The sequence below is a fragment of the Heloderma suspectum genome, chromosome 13, assembly GCF_057233095.1.
Source record: "Heloderma suspectum isolate Gila_16-S chromosome 13, 16-S_ref, whole genome shotgun sequence".
NCBI classification, from domain to species: Eukaryota; Metazoa; Chordata; class Lepidosauria; order Squamata; family Helodermatidae; genus Heloderma; species Heloderma suspectum.
In genome coordinates this window covers 1,963,034-1,988,185 of record NC_139470.1, presented here as the reverse complement: position 1 = coordinate 1,988,185, position 25,152 = coordinate 1,963,034, and the positions used below count along the sequence as shown (strand labels likewise).

The 25,152-nt window shown below is 45.5% G+C and overlaps 1 protein-coding gene across 3 annotated transcripts in view; it reads left to right on the top strand.

Moving 5' to 3' along the window:
* The window catches only part of GRK3 (G protein-coupled receptor kinase 3), an 86,668-nt gene that overhangs the window by 19,832 nt on the left and 41,684 nt on the right, over window positions 1-25,152 (top strand). For all 3 annotated transcript variants that reach the window (XM_084820349.1, XM_084820350.1, XM_084820348.1), the window contains exon 3: window positions 24,254-24,327. In XM_084820349.1, the coding sequence (XP_084676475.1) occupies window positions 24,254-24,327 (74 nt within the window). The remainder of the gene's footprint in view (window positions 1-24,253; window positions 24,328-25,152) is intronic.

The following is a 25,152-nucleotide window of genomic DNA, read 5'->3' as shown; positions in this document are numbered from 1 at the left end:
CTTTAACAAATATGAATGAAATTATTGATCTTTCTAATCAAGGCTTCCTAAGAGAGGGATGTTGATCATGCAGCCAGTGTGGCATAGTGCAGCAAAGGCCGCACTTGGACTGGGGGTGACCCAGGGTGAAATCCCTGCTGTTGCCGTGTGTGTGGGGTGAGGTCCTTTCTCTTCCTCCAGGCCAGTGGGCCATGCTGGCTGGGAGTGATGGGCATTTACTCCAACACATCTATCAGGCTGGAATAAATTATGAAAAATATATGCAAAGCTTATTAGCATAATTTAGGTTCCAGAATATATTTCCTAGCGCAAAAATTGGGATGGGTTTTTTTTGTACCTGACAATATTTATCTTGATATCTATGCTGTCTTTCTGACTTTGAAAGGTTTGTTTTTGAGGCTGTTCACAACCATTTCATGCCATTAACACTTACAGTGTTTTCCTCCTGAAATACAATAAAAAATTACAAACGACGAAAAAGCAACATAAACGCAGACATCACATCCCCACCCAACGACAGACAAGAAAAAACAAAGCTGACCCATCTCTCCCCACCCCGGCCCCGTCCATTGGTCATTTAGGGGTCAGAATCCTGTTCGGCAAGAGTGCCAACGTACATTACATGGTGCTAGCATCAGCTACCTCTAGCACAGCACCAAGAGCATTTGCTGGCCCAGTGGGTTTCCCATCTCACCAGCAGATGCTGTTGGCACAGCGCCAGAGGGAGCTTATGCTAGCGCAACGTAATCTACGTTATTGCTCATGCCAAAGCCAGTGTAGTGTAGTGGTGAGAGTGACGGACTGGGAGCCGGGAGATCCGGGTTCTAGTCCCCACTTGGCCATGGAAGCTTACTGGGTGACTTTGGGCCAGTCACAGACTCTCAGCCCAACCTACCTCACAGGGTTGTTGTTGTGAGGATACAACGGTGAGGAGGAGGATAATGTAAGCCGCCTTGAGTTCCTTGCAAGAGGGAGAAAGGCGGGGTATAAATGCAATAAATAAATAAATAGGATATTGCTCGTACATTTTGAGAGAAGTGAACAATAATTCTACCAGGCACACCATAATAAGGCAAATGCAGGTGGCATTGGTAAGGGATGACCTTCCTTAGCAGGCATAAATTCCAGAGGTGAGATAAACAGCAGTGGAGACTGACTTGAATGGGCACCACTTTCGCTTTACTACTGATAATATGCCAGAGTAGCTAGGAAGGATTGAGAGCTGGAACACCTTCATTAGGGGGAAAGGCTAGCCCAACATTCCCCAGCTTTATGTCCTCCAGATGTGTTGGGCTGCAGCTCCCAACATTCCCAGCTGACATGGCCAGGCTGGCTGGGAATGATGGGAGCTGCAGTCCAACACATCTGGAGGATATCATGTTGGGAGAAGACTAGGCTATGGCATTTGGGGGTTTCTGGTTTAAAACTAAAGATAACTGTGTGTGTGGGTGACATGTTAAAGACTTATATTGTGGATGGTGAGAGAGAGAATTTTTCTCCCTCGGGTTACTAAAACTCAGAGTCACCCAGTGAAATCCATGGGCAGTAGATTGGGGAAAACAATGAAAACCTTGAAAACAATGCAGTGATTACTCGAAGCCAACATGGAATTGTCAAGAACAAATCTTGCCAGACTAATCTGATCTCATTTTTTGATCAAGTAACCTCCCTTGTGGACTGTGGGAATGCTGTAGACATCATATACCTCGACTTCAGCAAAGCTTTCGACAAAGTGCCCCATGATATCCTGATGAGCAAACTAGCTCAAAGTGGGCTAGATGAAACAACGATCTGGTGGATCCACAGTTGGCTACAGAATCGGACTCAAAGAGTGTTTATCAATGGGATCTTCTCAAACTAGGGAGAGGTAACGAGCGGGGTACCGCAGGGCTCAGTCCTGGGCCCAGTGCTCTTCAACATGTTTATGAATGACTTGGATGAGGAGGTGCAGGGAATGCTTATCAGATTTGCAGATGACACAAAACTGGGCGGGATAGCTAATAATTTGGAAACAGAAACAACATTCAAAGTGATCTTGATAGACTGGAGTGCTGGGCAGAAAACAACAGAATGAAATTTAACAGGGATAAATGCCAAGTTCTGCACCTCGGAAAAAGAAACCAAATGCACAGTTACAAGATGGGGGATACGTGGCTCAACAACACTACAAGCGAGAAGGATCTTGGGACTGTTGTAGATCACAAGCTGAATATGAGCCAACCGTATGATGTGGCTGGAAAAAAGGCCAATGCTATTTTGGGCTGCATTAATAGAAGCATCGCTTCCAAATCCTGGGAAGTACTATTTCCCCTCTACTCAGCACTGGTTAGGCCTCATCTGGAGTACAGTTCTGGGCACCACATTTTAAGAAGGATGCAGACAAACTGGAGAGGGTTCAGAGGAGGGCAACAAAGACGACCAGGGAACTGGAAACAAAGCCCTATGAAGAGAGACAGAAAGAATTGGGCATGTTTAGCCTTGAGAAGAGAAGACTGAGGGGAGATATGATAGCGCTGTTCAAGTACTTGAAAGGTTGTCAAAGAGAGGAAGGCAAGGATCTCTTCTCCATCATCCCAGAGTGCAGGACACAGAATCATGGGCTCAAGTGACAGGAAGCCAGATTCTGGCTGAACATCAGGAAAAACCTCCTGACTGTTAGAGCAATTCAACAATGGAACCAATGACCTAGGGAGGTGGTGGGCTCTCCCACACTGGAGGCATTCAAGACGAGGCTAGGCAGCCATCTGTCAGGGATGCTCTGACTTGGATTCCTGCATTGAGCAGGGGGTTGGACTCGATGGCCTTGTAGGCCCCTTCCAACCCTACAATTCTATGATTCTATGAAACGAAGTCTTCACAGAATGCATAATGAACTTGCAGAAGTTGCTGATGCAAGATGTACTTCCGGCTACAGCATTTAGATTGCTTCAAAAAGTGATTATTTTATTTTCCGTTACACTTTATTTCTTTGTTGCCTTTCCTGGCAATTCATGCAGAAGCATGGTTCTTCTCTCTGTGGTTACTTGCTCTACAAGGTGAGAATGGAAACTTCAACATTCAGAGTCACTATAGCTGTGAATACCAGTTGCAAGGAAGTAAACCAGAGAAGGGCTCGTGTCTTCACGTCCTGCGTCTGGGCTTCTCGGAGGTATTGGGTTGCCCAGTGTGAGAAACGGGAGGCTGGACAAGATGGACATTTGGTCTGATCCAACATGGCTGCTCTTAGGATTGTTGTGTTGGGTGGTCATGCCTCCTCCACTGGTGGTACACCGTCTATCCATGTATGGTTGCTGTTTTAGCTCTTGGAGCAAGGATGTCTCACCATAGATTAACCTTCCTCATCCTGGTGCCCTCCAGATGGTTTGGACTACAGCTCCCAGCATTCCTGACCATAGGCCATGTTACCTGGGATTGATAGAAGTTCAAGTCCAAAACATCTGGAGGGCCCCAGGTTGTGGAAGGCTGCCATAGATGATGGGTTGGATTTGAAAGTGGGATCAGGTCCCTTCTCTGTCAAGTGGCTGTTCTGCAGGCCAACCTGTTTCGAAGGTTATTTTATGAAGATGAAGTGAAACTAGGATATATTACTATTTTCAAGGGCACCCTTGAGGGAGAAATTTAAATAAATGAAATTGAAGTTGACCTTTCTATTGGCTGAGCCTTCCCTACTTGGAAGAGTTTCCACTTGCTGATTCAGTGGTGCCTTCCTACGGGCTTCTGTTCATGTTGGCAGATCCCTCCTGTATCGGCACTCTTCCAGGGACTAGATCTCTGGATGATTGATCTGGTTTTTTCTGGGTTTTCACCATACTCTTTGGATCAAACTCCTCATTTAGGGAGGGTGCCTTGTGAAGTTTATTTCCTGCAGCAAATTTCCCAGGCTCGCTTAACACATTAACTGTGGCGGTGAAACCTTAGGGGCTTGTCCACGCTTTCCATGGGACCAGTCAGTGTTAAGGCCAATGCGACTCACTTCTTTGCAGGATGAATTCTCTGTGTCACCCAGTCTTAGGAACATAAGAAGCAGTCTTACACCGAGTCAACCGTTGGTCCATCTATCAGCCCAGTATTTTCGACACTGACTGGCCGCGGCTCTCCAGGGCTTCAGATCAAGATCTTTCCCAGCTGTACCTGGAGATGCTGGGAATTGAAGCTGGGACTATTTGTGTGAAGAGGATGTGCTCTGCCACTGAGCTATGATCTTCCCATAAAAATCAAGTAATATTCTGGTCCTCATGGATCTGAATAAAGGGCCGATTTAAACAGGAACATAGGAAGCTGCCTCATAGTGAGTCAGATTCTAGCCAGTACATCTAGCTTAGTATTGTCAAACCTGTGGTGACTGGCTCTCCAGGATTTCAGGGAGGGGTCTTTCCCAGCTTTACTTGGAGTTCCTGGGGATCAAACCTGGGACCTTCTGCATGCAAAGCAGGGGCTGTACCACAGAGCTTCTGATACTCTCCAGCCATTACAAAGGAGGACTCCCCTGCAATAATAGTGTTTTTTCTGCTGCCATAAGCCCCCAACCCAGTGTAGACCAGATATTGCAGAGCTCCCTTTTTTGCAGGACTTAGCCCTAAAGGCTAAATTGTGAATAGAGCATTGGTGAAGGTGGAGGAGTTTGGGACCATGTACAGCAAACGTTTGGAGAGCTCAGCTTTGGCACAAGTGGAGGACAGTTTCCTGGCCTGCTGGATTTATGCTAGTACCAGGCAAGGATTTTGTTTTGGAGTGTGTGTGTGTGTGTGTGTGTGTGTGTGTTAGGGCAGTCTTGAGAGGAATATTCATAGAATCATAGAATAGAATCATAGAATAGTAGGGTTGGAAGGGGCCTACAAGGCCATCGAGTCCAACCCCCTGCTCAATGCAGGAATCCAAGTCAGAGCATCCCTGACAAATGGCTGTCCAGCCTCGTCTTGAAGGCCTCCAGTGTGGGAGAGCCCACCATCTCCCTAGGTAATTGGTTCCATTGTCGTATTGCTCTGACACCCAGGAAGTTTTTCCTGATGTTCAGCCGGAATCTGGCTTCCTGTAACTTGAGCCCATTAGACTTGCCCTCCTCTGAACCCTCTCCAGTTTGTCTGCAAACAAATATTGTTTCTTGATTATGTAAAATGTAGTACTAAAGGCCTCAGCTGGAGTTCAGACTTATTTTATAGAAGGTAGGCCATTGCTATAATGATGAAACTGATGTGCTATGTGCAAGCTCAGGAGAGCGTGATGGTGCAAAATCCATTCATTCAGAGATGGTCAAGGCTTGCTTTATATTGGAACGACAGATTCCATGACAATATTAGAGCCTATGTGATGTTTTCTTTTTATGGATTGTATGTTTAAAAAAAATACTGTAGAGCAGCCTTCCCCGACCAAGGAAGCTTCCCCAAGGAAGCTGTTCTAGTTCTTAATTGGTGCCTGATGTCAGTAATGGACTGGATGAAGGTGAACAAATTGCAGCTTAATCCAGACAAGGCAGAAGTGCTCGTGGTTAATTGAAAGTCAGATCAGGGAACAGGGACTCGGCCTCTGCTGGATGGGGTTGCACTCCCACTGAAGACTCAGGCTTGCAGTTTGTGTGTACTTCTGGACTCAGTCCTAAACTGGGATGCCCAGATCTCATCAGGAGTGCATTTGTGCCAACTGCGCCTATTCCTAGAGATGTCTGATCTGGCCACAGTCACACACACCTTAGTTGCATCCTGTTTGGACTATTGTAACCCTGTTTGGGCTATTGTAACCCATATTGTAACTATGTGGGGCAGCATTCGAGACTTGTTCAGAAACTCCAGCTGGTCCAGAATGCTGTGGCCAGAATGTTGACCAGGGCCGATTACAGGGAGCACATGACTCTCTTGTTCCAGCAGCTTCCAATCTGTTTCCAGGCAGACTTCAAAGTGCTGGTTATGGCCTATAAAGTTATGCCCTGTATGGCTTGGGACCAGGCTACCTGAAAGACCGTCTTCTCCCTGCCTGGGCCTTAAGGAGTCTGGAGGAGGCTCTTCTTTCGAGACCACCACCTTCAGAGGTGCCTTTGGTGGTGATGTGAAAGAGGGCTTTCTCCGTGGCCGCTTCCAGGCTGTGGAACTCCCTGCCAAAGGAGACTAGGTCCACTGCCTCTCTGCTGTCCTTCCGATGGCAGGCAAAGACCTCTGTAGTCATGCAGGCCTTTGTCATGTAAGCGACTGTTGGGTTGGGTGCTGTTTTTATTCTGTTGTTGTTGTGCTTTTGTGTTTTAATGCATTGTTTTATTATCGTTTTAAACAAATTGTGTTTAGGATTGTAAGCCATTTGAATGCCATTTTTCTTGGCAGAAAGGCAGGATACAGATCGAATATAAAAAAATAAAAATAAAACCAGGCGCCCTGCAGCTCCCATCACCTGCAGCAATGTTGTGCTATTGTCCAGCACATCTGGAGGTGGCCATGCCGGGGAAGGCCAGTGTAGAGTGTGTTTAGCTTTTGTAAGCAAATATGTATATATAAGCAAAGAGCCCATTCTGTTTGAGGGCTCATGCCTGGACGACCGTCTTTGAGGAATTGCTTCCAGACCACCCCTGGGTGCTCCATGGCCACCTGATGCATTGTCTCGCTTTTGGGTCCCCTAGATACCTCTGTGCTTTGAAAGGCACTGTTCCCACGTGACCCCTTGTGTACATTGTTTTAATATATGTGTCAGATCTGTGTTCCAGTAGCAGGTTGTCATAATTTAATGATCCTATACAAGAAGAATTGTGGGAGCAATAAAAGCATCTTTGCCAGGTGGCAAAGCAGGCACCTGAGCACTTAGCCATTAAAAGCAGGCTAGCGATGGATAGAAACCCACCATGTGCCTAAAACATGTATTATATGTTGGGGGTGGATGGAGCTTCTTTCGCTGGATTTTTACTCCAGGGATAAACGTGGATTTTAACTGGCTGCAGGGGTAGAATTAATAAGGTTTGCTTTTAAAAAAATAAATGCACACCATGCTGACTTTTTTGATATTTTGGGGGTCATGTTAAAAAATGAAGGTAAATTACCTGTTACCAGTTAACCATCGAACCAAAGATTACTTTATTAGGATATGTTGAAGACAAAATAGATACGTTGAAGACAAAATTTTTGGTTCCTGCAAAATATGCAAAGCTCGATGCTGGAGATAATAATTTATTCCACAAGCTTCAGATTGGCTCAAAAAGGTCTGGGAAATAGTGTTGCTAAAAACATCTTTGTTATTTGTTTGTTGCTATTTTACAAGAAGTTATTCCGGTTTGTGTACAGGTAGGTTTCTGGAAAGATGGTCTGTATTCATTGACTTCTTGGAACAACAAACATCATCCATATATTTTTTCTTGATGTTATGCATTTGGAAATATTTAAAATGTTTTAATTCTGTAAAGATTATTTATTTATTATTACATTTCTAAGCTGAAGCTCTCTGGGTGGTTCACAAAACAAGATGTTTAACTTTTCCTTTTAAGTTCTGAAGAAACATTGTAGTTCTGTTTTTACTTGTTTTCTGTTGTCTTATACTATGTATGTGTATTTGTTTTCTTTTTTCTTGGTACTTCAATCAGTTATATGTAACATGAATGAATGCAGATCATGGTCTTCAGGGTTTTACAAAAGAACCGTGTGGTGTTTCACAGTGCAGGTCCCTGCTTTGGTAGCAGCGGCAGTGGGAAATTAAAAATAGCTTGGCACCAAGCATCATAGTTTTGAGGTGGCAAGGTGTCAGGGCTGGGGGCAAAACATAGAAACAACTATATGTGAGAGCTAGTGTGGTCTTGTGGTTAAGACAGAGCGTTGGTGTAGAGCTGGGGGGGACATGGATTCAAATCCCCACTCAGCCATGAAGCTGACAGGGTGACCTTGGACTAGTCAGTCTAACCTTCCTCACAGGCTGGTTGTGAGGATAACAAGGGGAGGAGAGGGAAAACCAGGCACACGTCTCTGAGCTCCTTGGACGAGGGGTAGGATAAAAATGTGGTAAGTGTGTGCAGATTGGATACCGGGAGTAGTGTGGTAGTTGCTGCTTTCGTGGTTGCCTCCTCAGTGCTCTAGGAATGTATAGACCTGAACCTGGTGCCCTTCAGATGCATTGGACTACAACTCCCATGATCCCCAGCCAGCATGTAGCTGTAGTCCAGCTAATTGAGAATGGTCTACGCTGACTGGCAGCAGCGGCTCTCCAGGGTTTCAAGCAAGGGATCTTTCCCAGCCATCCTGAGATGCCGGGGATGGAACCTGGGACCTTCTGCATGCAAAGCAGGGGCTCTGCCACGGAGCTACGGCCCTTGCCACCAGGCAGTTATTGCAGCCTGCCAGATACTTTACTCCCCCACTCCAGTATTTTGCTGAAGGTAGCAAAAACTGGTTTACTGCATCCCCATTAGGACACTGTGTATGGTGACGGGGGTGGGGAGTTTACATTAACTTTGGTGGGTTACGCATTTGGTGGGTTATGCATTGTGCAGGCCTTCCTTTCTATGAGGTTTGGCTCCATGTGCATGTTAACATAAACCTCTAGTGACTCAGTCTGTAAAATCTAAGGGTGAGGTCGATCTTGCAAACATCAGTAACCCCCCAACCTAGATTAATGTGTTTTGCGTGTGAAGCCAATTCTCTAAACATGGCCTTTAAAAACTATCCGTCTAATTTCTCCTAGGATTTTGTATGCATTAATCCACAAAACTCTAGTGTTTAAGAAGAGAAAAATAAATATCTGTACTATTTTATTCTTGTTCTAGGATAATCATATTGGGATTTAAGAATTTACTGGATCTCTCTTGTCTCCCTCTGTGAGTCAGCAAGGTTGAGATTTCCAGATGCATGAGATACCAGTCTTCTGAAGGCTTCTAGATTTCCTGGAAATTACTGCTCCTTCATTAGGATGCATATCATGTAAGCTGCCCTAATGGGAATGTGGTCTCTGCTAGACTTTTCTGGATGCTGATGTTCTCATTTTTTTTTTTTTAAGTGGAATTACTGTGTCCTCAGGGCCGCTTATTTACAAATGCTGGTCATCTTAGGGAACAAGTGGTTGTAAACAATGTGCCTGTTTAGAATTGGGTTCAGATTTGAGCTATGTCATTGAGATGGCTATCTAGTCCTTGGCTGGACTTTTTGCAGCTGTTTGCACTGGTCATGGGGAATTGTAGTGTAGCGGGTGAGAGGGTGAGCTGTGAGTTTTGGAATTCCTAATTCAAATCTCACCTCCCCCACGGATTCGCCATATGGCCATAGGGAAGCCCCCCCCCCCGCCTCCCCATCAAAACTGACCTCACAGTCCTTCCACACACAGCTGTCCTGCTTCATTCCCAAGCTTTCTTCTTTTCAGAAGCCAGATTGTGACCTGGTTCACATGAAAGAACAACCCAACATGAGTTATCACCCATGGTGGTTTGTCGTGATGTCCAAACTGGTGCGGGTTCTGCAGGGTGGCTTATTTTTCACAAACAAGTCACCCTGAGCACCCATGGCTTGTTGGGTTGTTCAGAGTGGCTTGTCATGACGTCTGAACCCTGTGCTTTGCCGGAATAATGCAAGCATAACGGACAGTTCTGTGCCCAGGGTTAGATAGAGGGAAGTAGACAAGTAAGGGAATCATAGGGGGAAGTAGACAACTGACTTTGACCACAGTCATACAGGTGCTAATAACCTCAAGACTGGATTACTGCAACACGCTCTACGTGGGGCTGCCCTTCAGGTTGGTCCGAAAGCTGCAGCTACAGCACAATGCACAGATTGAGAGTTGTTGTCGGGAGCTGCCTCTTTTCAACATGCTAACACCTCTACTGAGTGAACTGCATTGGCTGCCAATTTGCAACTGGGCCATGTTTAAGGTTTGTTATTGGTATATGAGTCCAAATCAACATGGGGTCAGGATATCTGAGAGCGCGCCTTCGCCTATAGCAGCCTGCCAGTCACTGAGGTTGTCAGATGAGGGACTCCTGGTAGTTCTGTATGGACCTGTGTCCATTTGGAGGCCACTCAGTGATAGAGCCTTCAGTGTATCAGCTCGCTCCCTGTGAAACTCCCTGCCTTTTGATATCTGGCAGGTACTGATGTTGTTTTCAACACCTGCTGAAGACATTTTTATTTAAACAAGCCTTCCCTGACTAACCAGCCACAGGTTTATTAACATAATTTGATTTTAAAGATTTTAACTCTGTATTTGATTCTTTTTTTCCTTCCTTCCCCACTGGAGAATTTTATTGGATGTAGAGCAGTATATAAATCTTGTAAATAAATAAGGGAGGCACAAGGGTTACAGAACAGTGGGGAAAAGGGGAGGTAAAAAGGTAAATTTTGTGTGAGTATCTGCAAATGGATATCAGAGGCCTCTCGTCCTCCCCCACCCCAGTTCTGGCTGTATAACATACCCAGTATTTCCCCATGATTCATGCCAAGTGGCCATGCCTGCCTCTCCAAGGCCTTGGGCAGAAAGAGGCTGGGACTCTAACGTGATCTGCTTTGCTTCATTGGGGTGACTTTGGGAAGAATCCGAGTTTCCTGACCTGGAGCCTTACTCTAATGCATATGCAGAGCATGGCCTGCATGGGGTGCCTGATTCATTTCAGCAGAGGGAGCCGCTGTAAGCACACCAAGGGATGACATGAGGGGGGCAACCCTCCCCGGTGATGGCAGTGGTGACTGCAGGAAGGGGGAGATCTCCACCACTGCTGGATCTCTTGCACCGAAAGGAAGTTGCTGGATCGAGGCAGGGATTTGGTTAATGTTTGTGCGACTGTCACTCTTGTTTTTCTGTCAGCCAGCAACTTTGCAGTGGAAGGAGGCCTGCATGTTCAGTCTTCCAAAACAGTGCACCATGTGAAACCGCACTATGAAGCGTGTTCCCCACCCCGATAAATATTTGATCTCGGTCCTTATTTATAGCAGCAGCTTGAACTTCTTTTTTGTTAAATAATAGAACGATTCATCGGCAGAGGTCTGTGTAAAGCATGTTCTCTAAGAGACAACCTAACCCATTGGCGGCCGTCTTGTAGAAGATAGATAATGGACACAGAATGTGCTGGTGTGTGTGTGTGTGTGTGTGTGCATGTGTGTGTGCACCTGTGCTAGCAAACTAAGAAATGCTGGCAGTTTGGGGAGGGTCTGAGCTGCAAAGACGATGAAGGGTGTGGGCAGAAAACCACATGAAGAAAGGCTTGAAAGACCTGGACATGGAGAGGGGAAAATATTAAATGAGAGGTATAGAAAAGTGTCATCTTCAAGAAGTGTGTGTGTGTGTGTGTGTGTGTGTAACATCGCTTTTTTCCCTGCAGATGGAATAAGAAGCAATGGGTTTGAGTATAGAAAGGTAGATCGGGGTAAACCTTGTTCAGAATGTCCGCATTGTGGCAACCTTTTAAATGATTATACAGGACCGGTTGTCTCCATGGAAGGGAGTGGGTGAGATGTGAATGCAACCACTGCAGCACTGCATTATATTTTCCTTGGTTTTAGTTGCTTTTGAAGGGAAGCTGTGACTTCTCATTTCTAGTGTGGGGCTATGGCTAGTTCAGGCGTCAGGGAGAGTAAGCAAAGGTACAGCAATCTTCCTCGGATTGCTAAAATTGCAGGGCGTTGTGTGTCTCTGTGTACATATTGGAGAGGAGCTCAGGCCTCTCTCGTGCATGCTCTTTTAATGTCAGAGACACCCCCCCCCCCTTTATAAGTGGCCAGGGTGGGCATGTGATGGTGGTGGTGGAGCAGCATTTATTTTCATGTCTCGTTTGGTTCTGAGCTGTTGGGTTAAAGGTGACATTCAATTATTGTATCCTCGTCGGTTTCCCGGTCTCTCGCTTCACTTAGCTGCACAGGTTCTCATTATTTCTCTTGCCACCCTTCCCATCATCAGAAAGCCGCTGTACCACTTGCCTGGATCGTTCCGCCCCTTTCATCTCATTGCATGTTACAAGCCCTAATTAAATCTTGGCACACCGCTCGCTGTGAGCAAGGTAAGTATGGCTTTATATGCATCTTGGAAGCAGTTATTGCGGCACCTTTGAAAATGAGATCTACCTACAGAGCTGTCAGGGGGGAGCAGAAAGTGTTCGGTAATCTCAGCAGGAAGAAGTCAGCAGTCTTTGTCTCTGTAGAAAAAATAAAAATGCTGGATTTCTGTGGATAGTCTCAGGTGGTTACAGGCTTAGGCCAGCTTTTGAGGTCCACCTTGTGTTCTCCTAGAAGATACAGCTGCAGTTTCATTGCCATTACACAGCAAGTTGATGATGTGGTCTCTCCTGAACTGGGATGTATTAATTTCCTGGACTGTTCTGGCTTCTGCTGTTTTAATGATGTGGCTGAGTGTTTGAGTTAATGTGGGGAGAGGATGAGGGTGCCCCTATAAGAATGGTTACAAGAAGGCAGAGATGTGGTGGGGGGGGTTGGATAAGCTGGGAGAGGGGAAGAGTGATTTGACATCATAAGCCTGCCAGCCTATCCCCTGTCCTACTAGATGTGCTGCTGAATGCCAGGTCCAAAACAACTTTTTTTGTCATCCAAAGATGAGGGGACCCACCCACCGTGCATCACTGAGGCCCTAACCCTTTTTTATTCATCCAGGCCTTCTTCACACAGTGCATAAACTATTGAATTCACTACCACAAGATGTAGCAATGGCCACCAGTTTGGATGGCTTTTAAAGGGGGTTAGACAAATTCCTGGAGGAGGAGAAGGCTATCAATGGCTACTAGTCCTGAAGGCCATATGCTACCTCCAGTATCAGAGGCAGTATGCCTGTGTACACCAGTTGCTGGGGAGCGTGGGTGGGAGGGTTCTGTTGCTCTCATGTCCTGCTTGTGGGCTTCCCGTCGACAGCTGTTGGGTGACTGTGTGAACAGAATGCTGGGCTAGATGGACCCTTGGTCTGATCCAGCATAGCTCTTCTTATGTTCTAACCTATGTTTTATAGTCTGGACCTTTCAACTTAAGATCCATATGTTAATTGTGTTTTAGTTTTAATTGTTTTTTGTTTTCTGTTGTATTGGTTTTGTGAGCCGCCCACAGAACTTGTGTTATAGGACCGCTGTATAAATATAGCAATAAATAAAACAAGCCTCACAGACCAGGCCCAAATCCTGATCCAGTGTGTATACCAAAACCCAAGACCTATGTTTGACCTTGCTGCTTCCATAGTTGATTTGGAGATTATAATTCTTTTTCTGGCTCTGTTTCAGTCACCTAAGCTGTGGCCCTTTACTTTTGAGTGGGAGGTGCCCCTTGGTCAATGATGATGTGAACTAGGATGTGTGCGGAGACTGGTGTGGGAAGTTTCCAGGAAAGCTTCGGTCTGCTCTTCCTGGAGGCATTTGAACCTAGTAATGCTTACAGAGAATCTGTAGGCTATGAAAAACGAGACTCTCCTTTTCTTCCCCCCACTTTTTTTTGGTCTTATCTTCTTTCTTTGGCTTTGATTTCTTTCCAGAGTGATTAATTGGCATTCTGGGCATGCTGCTGTTGCTGTTTTTTATTGGAAACAAAGAGATGACCTTTGAAGGAACCGCAGAGCAACTAAAGTGACCTGATCTCTCTCTCTCTCTCTCTGTGCGCGTGTGTGCATGCGCATGTGTTTCCTCTTCACTGGGGGCAGCAACTACTTCTGCGTAAGGTACAGTCCATGAGCCATTCTCCAGCAGGCCCTGTCGGTGTTCATAGGGTTGCTCTTAAGTAAGTGGTTGGAGTCTCTGCAAATGTCAGGAAGAGCTGTTTTCCCCCATGATCATTCCATGATGTGATAAGGCCGTTCCTTTTTGTTTGTGGCTAAGTTACAAGAATACAGCTGAATATGGACAGGGGAACTTTGCTGTGGAGGTGGCAGGGACCAGGGGTTTTGTTTCTCAAGCCCCCTCCCACTATTACTTCCAAATTTTTCAGCCTACTAGGTTGTGTGATACAATTGTGCTTTGATGGGGAGTGGAGCTGTGACTTCAAGTGCGGGTTTGTTGGAATCTAGTCTCCTTTTAACCAACATTTGCAGCTGAGGAGACAACTATTGGGGGAAAATCCCATGTGCTGAGTCTGGCAGTAAAATGTTTGATTGGTTTTAAAAATGTATATACCCCCTTTCATTATGTTTCCAGAGCAGTTTGCATAGCAATAAAAACATAAATAAAACCAAACAAGAAACCCTAATGAAAATCAATAAAAGCAAAAACGGTTATACTTAAGCAGCCTGGGAGAATAGAAAGGTTTTTGCCTGGCACTGAAAAGATAACAATGTGGCCAGGCGAGCCTCCATGGGAAGGAAATTCTATCAGTGGAGTGCCACCACTGAGAAGGCCCTCTCTCTGGTTGCCACCTGCCTACCCTCGGATGGGTGGGGCCCTTGGAGGAGAGCCTCTGAAGACAACCTTGATACATGAGCAGGCTGGTATGGGATCAGGCATTCCTTCAGGGTTCTGGGTCCTAAGTCACATAGTCATGTTTCCTGTCTTTGCGCAAGACTCATGTCTCCAAATTAAAGCTATACTCCTGACATCCCGGCCTTGGTTGAGGAACCCTATGTTTTAAACAGTAGCTAATCCATAAGATAAATTATGGCTACTGAGATAAGAGATAAGATAAATTATGGCTAAAACTTGATAAGAGATTTATTTTTAAAACTGTGCTGTTATGCAGACACACACCATACTTGTTCCCTCTGTTTGCAGTAACAACACATGGGTGTAACTCCCGGAGCAGCTCTTCGTTGTTTCTGGTTGAATGGTTTGTTTAGCTGCAACAGTTCTGTGAAAAAGCTTTGGAAAGGCCGATCCAGAAGGAGCCGGTGGCACTGAATGCTTTCTGCCATTGGATTTTCCTGTTTTGTGTTGTCTCCACCTCCCCATGCCCCCAACCCTCGCTTTCTCTCCCTCCTTTTCTTCTAGTTTCTGGAGATCTGCCAAATAAGGTGTTCCATCCCCCCCCCCCCCCCCCGCTTCTGTCCCTCTTGCAGTAGGCTAGTAATTGCGTAACTGGAGGCTGTGGAGTTCATTGGCCAAATAAAGACCCAATTAGCTCGGCTTTGTTTGTGGTGAGCAGTTGCTGCTTTCGAATGCCTACAAGCTCCAGTGTGATATTTTAAGGAAACAAGGTTGCGTTCCATATCCCAGAGCAGAGCTTGCATTTCTTTCTATCCTCCTTGTTAATCTTCCAGCAGGATGTTGGATTAGAAGTACCCGAGACAGCGTGGAGTGCTAAAAAAAATAAATACAGATGAAACTCTGTGGCTAAATAAAGGAACCAGATGTGTTAAGTGGCCTTTTTGGTAAATGACACTCCTTTTGGTAATCAAGAATCTTTTGTCTCCTAAGCGATTGTGATTTTTCAGAAGGCTAAAATAAAACTGCGAGTTTGTACGTGTGATTCAAACTGGGGTAGTGAGCTGGCCTGTTACCCAGGAGCCATTGCCTGCTCCACGCTTCTGCTTCTAGTGGTTGGTGGCTGCTGGTGGTGGCGTGCATTGGTGCTCATGAATGACATTGTAAGGCAGTGCTGGGGAACATGTGGACCTGAAGACATTGTAGGACTACAACTCCATCAGCCCCAGCCAGCATAGCTGATGGTGATGGGAGCTGCAATCCAAGAGCATCTGGAGGGCCACATATTCCCCATCCCTGTTGTAAGGGAACATAAGAAGAGCCCTGATGCTGGATCAGACCAGGGGTCCATCTTGTCCTGCCTCCTGTTTGCACAGTGGCCAACGAGATGCCCACAAGCCAACCAGGAGGGCAAGAGCACCCCCTTAGCTCATGTACCCCAGCAACTGGTATTGAGAGGCACACTGGAGGTAATACGTAGCCATCATGACTAGTAGCCATTGTTAGCCTTCTCCTCTGTGAATTTGTTTACTCCCCTTTTAAAGTCATCCAAGTTGGCGGCCTTCATCACTGCATGTGTAGGGTCTTTCCAGTTGCTATGCACAACAGAGAAGGACATGGTGGCCTTGGAAACAGAAACGTGAAAGGGGAGAAGCCTGGCGGTACCATCCTGGTGTGGTTTATGTTGTGCGCCGGCTGCGGAGGAGCATGGCTTCGTGCCTTTCTCAACCAAGCTACCTACTAATAACTCTGGGGAGCCTGTGTGACAGACCTAAAGTGGTTTAACTGTTGTGCGTTGAGAATGCAAGAAAACCCCTGCTGGATCTGACTAACGTAGGGCTATTTAGTCCACTGTCCTGCTTTATTTCCATTGCAGCCACCAGGTGCTTCTGAGAAGCCCTCCAGAAAGGCATAAAAGCAAGAGCTCTCCCCCCCCCCCCGTCTTGCCATCTGGTTCTTGGAGGTAGACCATCTCTCAGTATTGAGGTATTGTTCCCATCATTTATTTATTTATTTATTTCATTTCTATACCGCCCAATAGCCGAAGCTCTCTGGGCGGTTCACAAAAATTAAAACCCATGGTTTTAAAATTAAAAATCATGGTTAACAAGAACATGGGAAGACTCCTCCTACTGGATCAGACCAAGATGGGTCATCTAGTCCAGCATCCTGCTTTCTTCCCCTGTTTGTCATCCAGATTCCTCCAGGAAGCCTGCAAGCAGGCCACAAAGGCAAGAGCCCTCTCCTGTTGTTGGCCTCTGGCACCTCGCCTCCTCATGAACTGGCCTCATTCAGACGTAACACTGCAGCAATGTTTAGTGCTAAGGGAATGAGCCTGGGTTCTCCTTGGGCATGTGTGAACGGTGAAGCCACGTGGACTATTAACCATAGTTTGAAGTTGGCTTGTTGGGACAAATCATAGCCAACGCTAATCACAGTTTGTTGTAGTTCAGACATAATCATGTACTGCAGTTAATTTAAAACAGGCAATGAATCTGCTCTGCTCCACGTGGCTATGCCAGAGGAGAAGAGGGGAGCATGTGAACCTGAGGGTCGCCCAGGATTATTCCCATAGTGGTAATCTGGTTTAGCATTCTGTCTGGGGACACTGGGAATGGTAGTTTACCGAGTGCCGTGAGGAATTCTCTGAGCCCCAAATCCCTCACAGTGTTCCAGGGGTACCTTGAGATAGAGTGGCAAAACCAAGAGAAATTGGAGCACAGCACATCTGGAGGGCACCAGGTTGGGGAAGGGCAGGTTAAGTCTTGGGGTGTGTGGTTGACTGTTAGGTATGCTGCTGTAACGGAGGATGTGGGCAGCCTGTGGCTGTCCAGATTGTTGTATTCCAGCTCCCATCTGCTCCAGCCAGCATAGCCAAGGTCAGGATATATGGCAGTTGTAGTCCAACAACATCTGGTGGGCCACAGGTTGCCCACTTCTGCTTTAAAACAATAAAGCAAAGAAGTTTAAGATTGTGGTTAATGGATCGTATACTGAAATACTACCTTTTAATACGTTGCAAGCGGCCTTGGGAGGGTTAACTCTGAAAGATGGCCTATAAATACAGAAACAAATAAATATACAATGAAGACTTATGGCATTATGGTGGAGTGGACACTAGGTTTTGGTCTGTAAGGGTTGCTTCGGGGAGAAATGAGTTTGGGGTGGGTTGCAGTATATTCTTGCCTAGTGCAGAGAAAACATCTAAATAAACAAACGATAAAGCACCGTTTCATAGGGCCTGTGTTAACACATGCAACACCTCCTGGTTATTCTTCCCTGGGAAACAGTATGTGCCTATCTTGATAAGACCCAGAGGGAAAATTACAATATTCCCCCAGCAAATATTTGAATTTCTTACTCAAATAAAGCCAGGGCTGTGCATAAATCCTTCAGCAAATGCCAAACAACTCTTAAGGGTATGTTGGTTTAGGTCTTTTTCGGTACTTCACAAAACTAATATTATATCCTTTGTGTTTTCAGGTTGTGTGTGTGTCTGTTTTAACTGGCCACCTACTAACAGTGTGTGATGGGGTAGGTTGTTTCGTATTTGTGACTCATAAGGGAGATTCATCCCAATCCTGTTGTGTGTGAGTCAGCCTGCTTGAGATTATTGCAGCGTTTGCTGATGTTGAAATGGAACCCCTTGGAGGCTGTTTAATGTCATCTAAAGGCAAAATACTAGGTGGGAACATTCTGCCGTTGGATCTGGAGCAGGGGAATATCCAGAAACCATGGCTGAGAAAGGAGTAAATTTATTGTTGCAATTTATCCGTTTAATTGTTTGTAATCTTCCCAGAGAACTAATTATTGGGTAGATTAGAAATGTAATAAATAAATTAATGAAAATAAAATATTGGGTGTGCACGTCTCCTTTGAGTTTTGTGAGGGCTGTGTTTTGGGATGGATCTGTAATTCATGCCGGTGGCCCAATAAGAGGGAGGAGCAGTCTTCAGGCTTGGGGGATCCACTTAGTTTTTTACTAGAACCTCAAGATCCACCAACTGGAATCTTGTTGTGCAAAAGACATAGGATTAAAGAATCCTGAGCCCTGGAATTTTGTTTGGGTCTCAAACCAAATTAATCTCGCGGTCCTTCCACACGAAAAGCCATCCCTGGTTTCCCCAAGCTTTTTCCACTTCAGCAGTATAATAGTGGGGTGGGTGTGGGTCATTTTTGCTAGTTGCTTAGGGCGCAATCCTGTGGGAGCGCCTTCTCCCCTGCATCCCAGTCCGCCACCTCAGGTCGTCTGAGGGCTCTCTGCTGCGGCTGCCTAGTGTGAGACTGCCAGCCACACGCCACAGGCCCGTCTGCTTTGCCGCCCCTCAGTTGTGGAACGACCTGCCAGTTGAAATGCGCCGGCTGACCTCACTGAAGGTTCTTAACCAGGCATTAAAGATGCTATTATTCTGGCAGGCCTACCTTTTTTTTTAGAACTCCTGTTTGTTCTGCTGACGTTTGTATACTGTTTTAAGCAGTGTTGTTTTAAGCTGTGTTTTATTCTTGGATTTTTTTTAAAAAAATGTTTTTCGTTCAAAGTTGTTTTAGTTATATGTTGTTGTATATATTGTCCATATGTTTTTACGTAAATGGTTTTTAAACTTCGTATATCGTATTTTAATGTTTTAACATTTGTAAACTGCCCAGACAGATTCGGCTATAGGGCGGTATAGAAATATAATAAAGAAATAAATAGATCCAGATCTACCTTCTGCCCACCCCTGCCCTATAAGACCCATCCTCACAAAGGAAGCCACATGTCTCTGCGAGCGTGATGGGTCAGTTTGGGAGGAGGATTTGTAGAACCCCATTGTTGGACCAGTCCTTGCCCCAAGACTTTTTGGAGCTTGTCTTACTTTAGAAACCCAACAGAGAGGGAGGGAGAGAGGAAGGGAGGGAGAGAGGGTGCTGGCAGCTTGTAGGCTTCTGGAGGTAGCTGGCTGAGCACCCGAGAAAGCAGGGTGCTGGATCTTCTGGTCTGATCCAGCCAGGCAGTTCTTATGTTCTGCAGCCTTTCTCGGCCATCTTCTTCCATTGCACTTTTCTTCTAAACATTTAACCTAAATCGACCTTCTGGTAGTTTTAAATGCACTGGTGCTTGCCCCATAGTTTGTGGGAAGGGGGAGCGATCGTTTCTCCCCCCCCCCCCCGAACTAAACATAACCCAGTTGATTCAGCCAGTTGGATGTTGGGCCTTGGGAAGGATGAGAGGCGGGAGGCATGAATCTCAGGGCCTGAGGGATAATCCTGCATGGTGGGCAGGCAAAGAAGCAGGCAGTAGAACAAAAGTGTGAGTGTGGGATTGTGTGTGTGTGTGTGTGTGTGTGTGTGTGAGAGAGAGAGAGAGAGAGAGAAATTGTATGTATATCTCTCTATCTCCCCTTATTCCTGACACTGGCTCAGTACTGGTAGCCCAATCTGATGCACATTTATTCAAAAGTAGGCCTTGCTGAATTCAGTGGGACTTATTTCCAAGTGAGAAGGCATAGGGCTGCAGCCTTTCTATAGGTCTCTTCTTGAGAGACCCGGAGGACTTTGCATGCATTTGCCTTTCCTTCAGAGTCATGTTCTAGTTTTTGTCTAGAAAGCCATGAAGTTAACTGGCTGTATATTTTTAGATGAAGAAATGACTTGTAAGAACAGTTCCCTGTTTTGGGTGTGTTTTTTTTTAAAGAGGCAGCAACGGTTTGGGGGAAAAGGTCAGCCTTGGACTGCAATGACAGGAGGACTGCCAGCTGGATGGTGTCTCTTTGCTGCGACCTAAAAGTACAGTAAAGGAGTACTTCCATAGGAGGGGTCTCCATCAAGATGCTATCAGCAGGCCTGGTAAAACACATTTCCTCAATAGTTCATGGAGTTGTTCAGCAGCTAGCTAAGATATCTCTGGGGGTCTTAACTCCATAAAATCTCTGCTCTGCTCTAGCCGCTCACCCACCCACCCACCTGTGGTGCCTACCTGCACTTTTGCTTCAGCCTCCCTCACTCACATCTTAATGTGGTGAATGTGCCATGCTCCCCTCTGTGGAACTCTCACCTTCTCCCTCCTGTGTTGCCCTGGCCATAGGCTCTGAACTTGTAATTTGGAGGTGCCAAGATAGTGATACATCAGACTCAAATGTTTACTTGCAAGGAGTACTTTATTGGGTAACTTACGGCCCACAGGCATACCCAATGGTTGGATCAGACAGCTTCTCTGAACCACAAGCCATTGGGTCAAATGGGTTTTATATAATACATGTTAGCCATGAGGCAGTACAACACTAGCAAGCGCCCCTCACGTTCATTCCCAGCACAGGCTAGAAGTGTTTGGTTCTCAAGCACAGCCACCTGTAAGCAGACTTTGCTTCCCAGGCACATCAGAGATAAAGACTCTCCTCATTAGCAAAGAATGCACCAAGAAGGCTGCTATTGGCCTTTTGACTCATCTGCACATGCTCAGAGGCTTACTAGCATGGGAACTGCACCAATAATGATCTTAAGCAAGCATTATGGATCTCTAGGCCCCTCTAACACTATAAATGACTTGGCTACGCTCCTGGGGCCAATACACCTCCCTGCTTGCCTTCAAAACATGGCCGTTCTTGCAGTTCTGTGTGGGGCAGAGGCCACCAGTAGTTAGAGCAGGGATGGGCTAGCAGACAAGACCAGCAGGTTTGCTCTCTAGCAAAAGTTCAGAGCTGGCCTAGCATGGGTATGTGAGGGGCTTCCTTGCTGAACTATTTCACCAGCAGCTAACTAAAATGCGTCTGGGGGTCTTAACTCTCCCAGGTTCCCAGTCTGAGCTGAGGCCCACGGTAAGATCCTCCTCCAATTTGGGGCAGGTTTATCAGGCTCAGAGTCCGGGCACAGGTGGTTCCTGACCAAAACAGGCATTGTTATTCTCCAGATGCTCTTAGAAGATCCGTTGCTGAATCCCTCCTATCCAGTGTTGTGTTATTGTATTAATTTTACATGAACTGCATTCAGCACCAGGTGCTGGTGGGCACCGAGTGGTACTGTCCAAGTGTGTTCTCTGGCAGCGGTAGCTGAGCAGTTCCAGCTGAAGGCAGAAGTGGGTGTCTGGCTGCTCCTCTTGGGTAAACCCTTTCTCACGGTTTCCCAAGGGGATTAAGCTGGAGGTGCTCTTAATTCTGTGCCAGTTAGCACAACCTCTGATGTATATGTTTGCTTTGGATCCACATTCCTCACCACTGGGATTTAAGCTGGGCTTGCTGGGAATTGTCTTCTGCAGAAACAAATTTACCGCATTGCTGCCTATAGAGCGGGGTATCTAGACATTGCACATCGGTGGCTCTGTGGGAAAATGTTCTTGGTGCACATCTGTGTGAGAATTTTTGTGCTGCTGGTTTGGCTGCTGACAGCCTAAGGAAGTATCCTCCCACTTTCCTGTGCCCAGCACCAGGAGATGAGGGTGAACCTGGGCGCTATGTGGACTGTAGGGGTAACCCCATGAGGACTTACCGCTAGACTTGAGATTTTCTCTCTTCTGTTGCACAGAGAATCCCCGCATCTTGTTTGCTTGTGTTTTTCGTGGGGTGTGTCAGAGAGAACACTTGCTGTGACGCAGGGTTGGTAGGGCTGGTCTGGTCTCACTTAATGCTCCTTTGTTTGAAATAATTCTCTGAGTCAGCAGAATCGTGTGGAAAGCAATTTTGCATAATTGCAGCAAATGCTATATATCTAGAAGCAAGCCTTGCTGATTTTGGTGGCGCTTAATTCCGCTGAAGTGTGCGTCTTGGCCCAAGGCTCATAGTGAGTTCCCTCCCTCCTAGTTCTCTCTCTTTACAGGCCTATGTGTATTACTTGCTTTGGGCCTCATCTGATAAGCACAGATAGAAGGCAGGACTACAGAGAGATCAGAAGCTTCAGGCATCTCCCACTTGAGTCACCTGAGTAGTCTCTGGCTTGATTTGTATGTTACGTTTGGGTGTGCCAGATGGATTTTACCATGTCAGTTTTGCATGGCAGGTACGTTGTTTGGATGTGTCCTTGTGGTGTAGTAGAAACCAGCTCTCCTGGGCCCCATTTAGCCAACTTGTTTGCCATGCTGTATATTTTCAATCTGTATTTTAACAAATTTAAAACACATAAAACCACGTATGTACATATTGTAACAAATATAAATGAACAGATATTTTTAGGTCCCTTTATTAACTACACACACTTAAGCAAACATACCTGGCTTCGCACAGGTTAGAATGGACCTTCATTTGATACAGGAAAGCTTTTAAGCAAATTTACGTAGCTGTCAGAGTACGACAGATTGTGCTCACCCCATCTGAGTGGAGCCACAGTTGCTGGCACCCGTAGGCATGGTGCCTGCCATAGTGTACCCCTATAACCCCCGAGGGAGGGAGTCTGCCTGCTCAATCCCTGAGGGGGAGATGCCCCACAGTAGAGGAGGGGACAGCCATATAACTCTGTCCCTTGGAAGACTCCCCCCAGCTTCAAACTCTCATCAGCTGAAAACTATCAGCTGGTAGGGGAGGTTTGCCACCTAGTGACTGAAGGTGGTATTGCAGGCTTTGAACACAGGGTCACCTTTACATTAATTAAAATTACTTATACATTTAAAAAACCAAATAACTCCTAGGGTCCCCTTAGTATAGATGCCAAGTTTCAGATGTCTAGGTTTTGCAGTCTTGAAGCTGTGGCACAGAGAGACAAATACACAGCTTCCTTTATTATTATAGAGATGTGTGTATTCATAAATATGTATATAAAATCTTGACAAATCCTTGGTGTTTGTATTTCAGTGGACAATTACATTTACAACATTGCCAACAACTCTACATGTGCATGTTTCTGAGGTTTATTTTTACTTATAATGTATAAGTTTTCCCAATCATGCATAGGCATAATTTCCCACATAATAGATTTAGTTATGGTAGTTAATTTACTCATTAATATGACATCCCATACACCTGAAAGTAATTCCTCAATCAATGGCGGTGGCTGCTGCAGCTGCTGCTGCTGCTGCTTCTTCTTCTTCTTCTTCTAGTTTTTGGCAGCTAACCATTTAGCAGCTCCTTATGAGTTACCAACTAATCTCCTGGGGTTCTTATTTACATGATTTCTTAGATCATTTAATAACTTTATGTGAGAAATAAATATAAGAACATCACCTCTTGATTTCTTGAGTGCATCCTGCGAAAGCCTCATATAATATTACAGTGCCACCATAAGTGTATGGTGAACCCATTGTCTGCAGTTTGATAATGTCTGTATTGGCCACAAGCAGAAGTAAGTCTACTGATCGTGTATCAGACCTCTGAGCCATTAAAGTTTCAGCCAAAATCGGCTCCCCTGCCAAGCCAAGCACTTTTATAGTGAAAACGGACATAGACTCTTCTCAGACTTTCTGTTGCTCTTGGTGCAGAGGGAGTCCCAAGTTCAGTGGGGAGTGAAATCCTGCTTTTCCTATATCCCAAACCCTGGTCTACTTTGCATGCCACTTTTTGATGTGATAAATTTATCATGGAGTGATTTTTATCATGCCAAATTTTGCATGTTGTATTTGCCCTGTGATGGGCGCTGTTATGTCATGCAATGTTGCAGTCAAGGACAATGTTTACCAAGCTCGACTCCAAAGGCATCATATGCTAACAGTAGTACAGAAAATCAAATGTATTCTGCCAATTAAAAGCATTAACTATTTACTGGGACCTTAAAGATTTGACCAGTCAGAATTCAGCAGACCATTACTCAAGTGAAACAGGTCCCCTGTTAAATGTTTTGGCAAGTCAGGAGCAAATAAAAAACAAGGCTGAACACAAACCTATGAACAAATGCATGTAACTTGTTGTGTCCTTACATCTCCAAAGTGCTTCACAGGCACTTTTTATCCCAGTATATTGGATGTTGATTCAGGTAGATAAGAATGTGCAAATAGGGCTCCTTTGACTGTGTAGTCTTGTCTGGGATTAATCATTTCATGTCTTCATTAAAATGATGCTGTTGTTTATTTACTAGGTTTTTTGCTGTTCAAAGACTTTTGCCAGACTGATGTTGACGAAGGGGTTCCGCAACTGAAGTTTTATGAAGAGGTAAGAGGCCTTTCTTCCATGCCCTTCAAATGGCCCTTCTGGTGAGTCATGCCTGGGCTTGTTTTGGACAAGGTAAAGGGGGCCTTTTTTTCCTTTAAAAGGGTTCACTGCAGAGAAGAATGTTGAAGGTGCATGAAAGGTTGGATACCAGCTGGCCATAGGCAGACAGTCCTTTTACAGGTCAAGTCCCTTCAACCTCTCCTTCTATTTGCATGAATGCCCCCAAAAGGATGTTCCCCTTTTTGTGACTTTTCAGTGCTGCATCTAAATTCTAGGGGTAAAAGGCAAAGGAATTGAATTTGTTTAGCTTAGATAAAAAAATGATAAAGCGTGGCTCCATTGACAGCTATTAGCCCCCCACGTATGTGTGTGTATGTGTGTGTGTGTGTGTGTGTGAGTGGGAGAGAGAGAGGGAGAGTGTGTGTACATACTCAGAATGAATTCTCATGAGATTATGCTACATTTGATTCCTTGCATCTTCTAATGAGAGTTAACACATTGTCAGATGCAGGAAGGCTCCACACTTGAGGAATCTCATCTGTTGCTGCTTTAGTCACGATTGAGAGTTTTTTGGGGAATGATTCAACCAAATCTGTCAAATAAGTGCTTTTAAGTTGTCAGGTAACTTGTGCTTTCTAATTCTGGCATTTAAGAAGATTCCTTGCTAGGTAGTGTAGTGTGGGAAAGATGGTGCGGTGTGTCTGTGTGGAGAGTCTCCTTTGAAGGCAGTATTTGCAAGATGATCGTGTCTAAACTCTGGCAGTCTGTCCTGTGCAGTGGTCTTGAGCAAGAGCGCTCTGGAGGATCACCAGCTAAGGCTGCAGT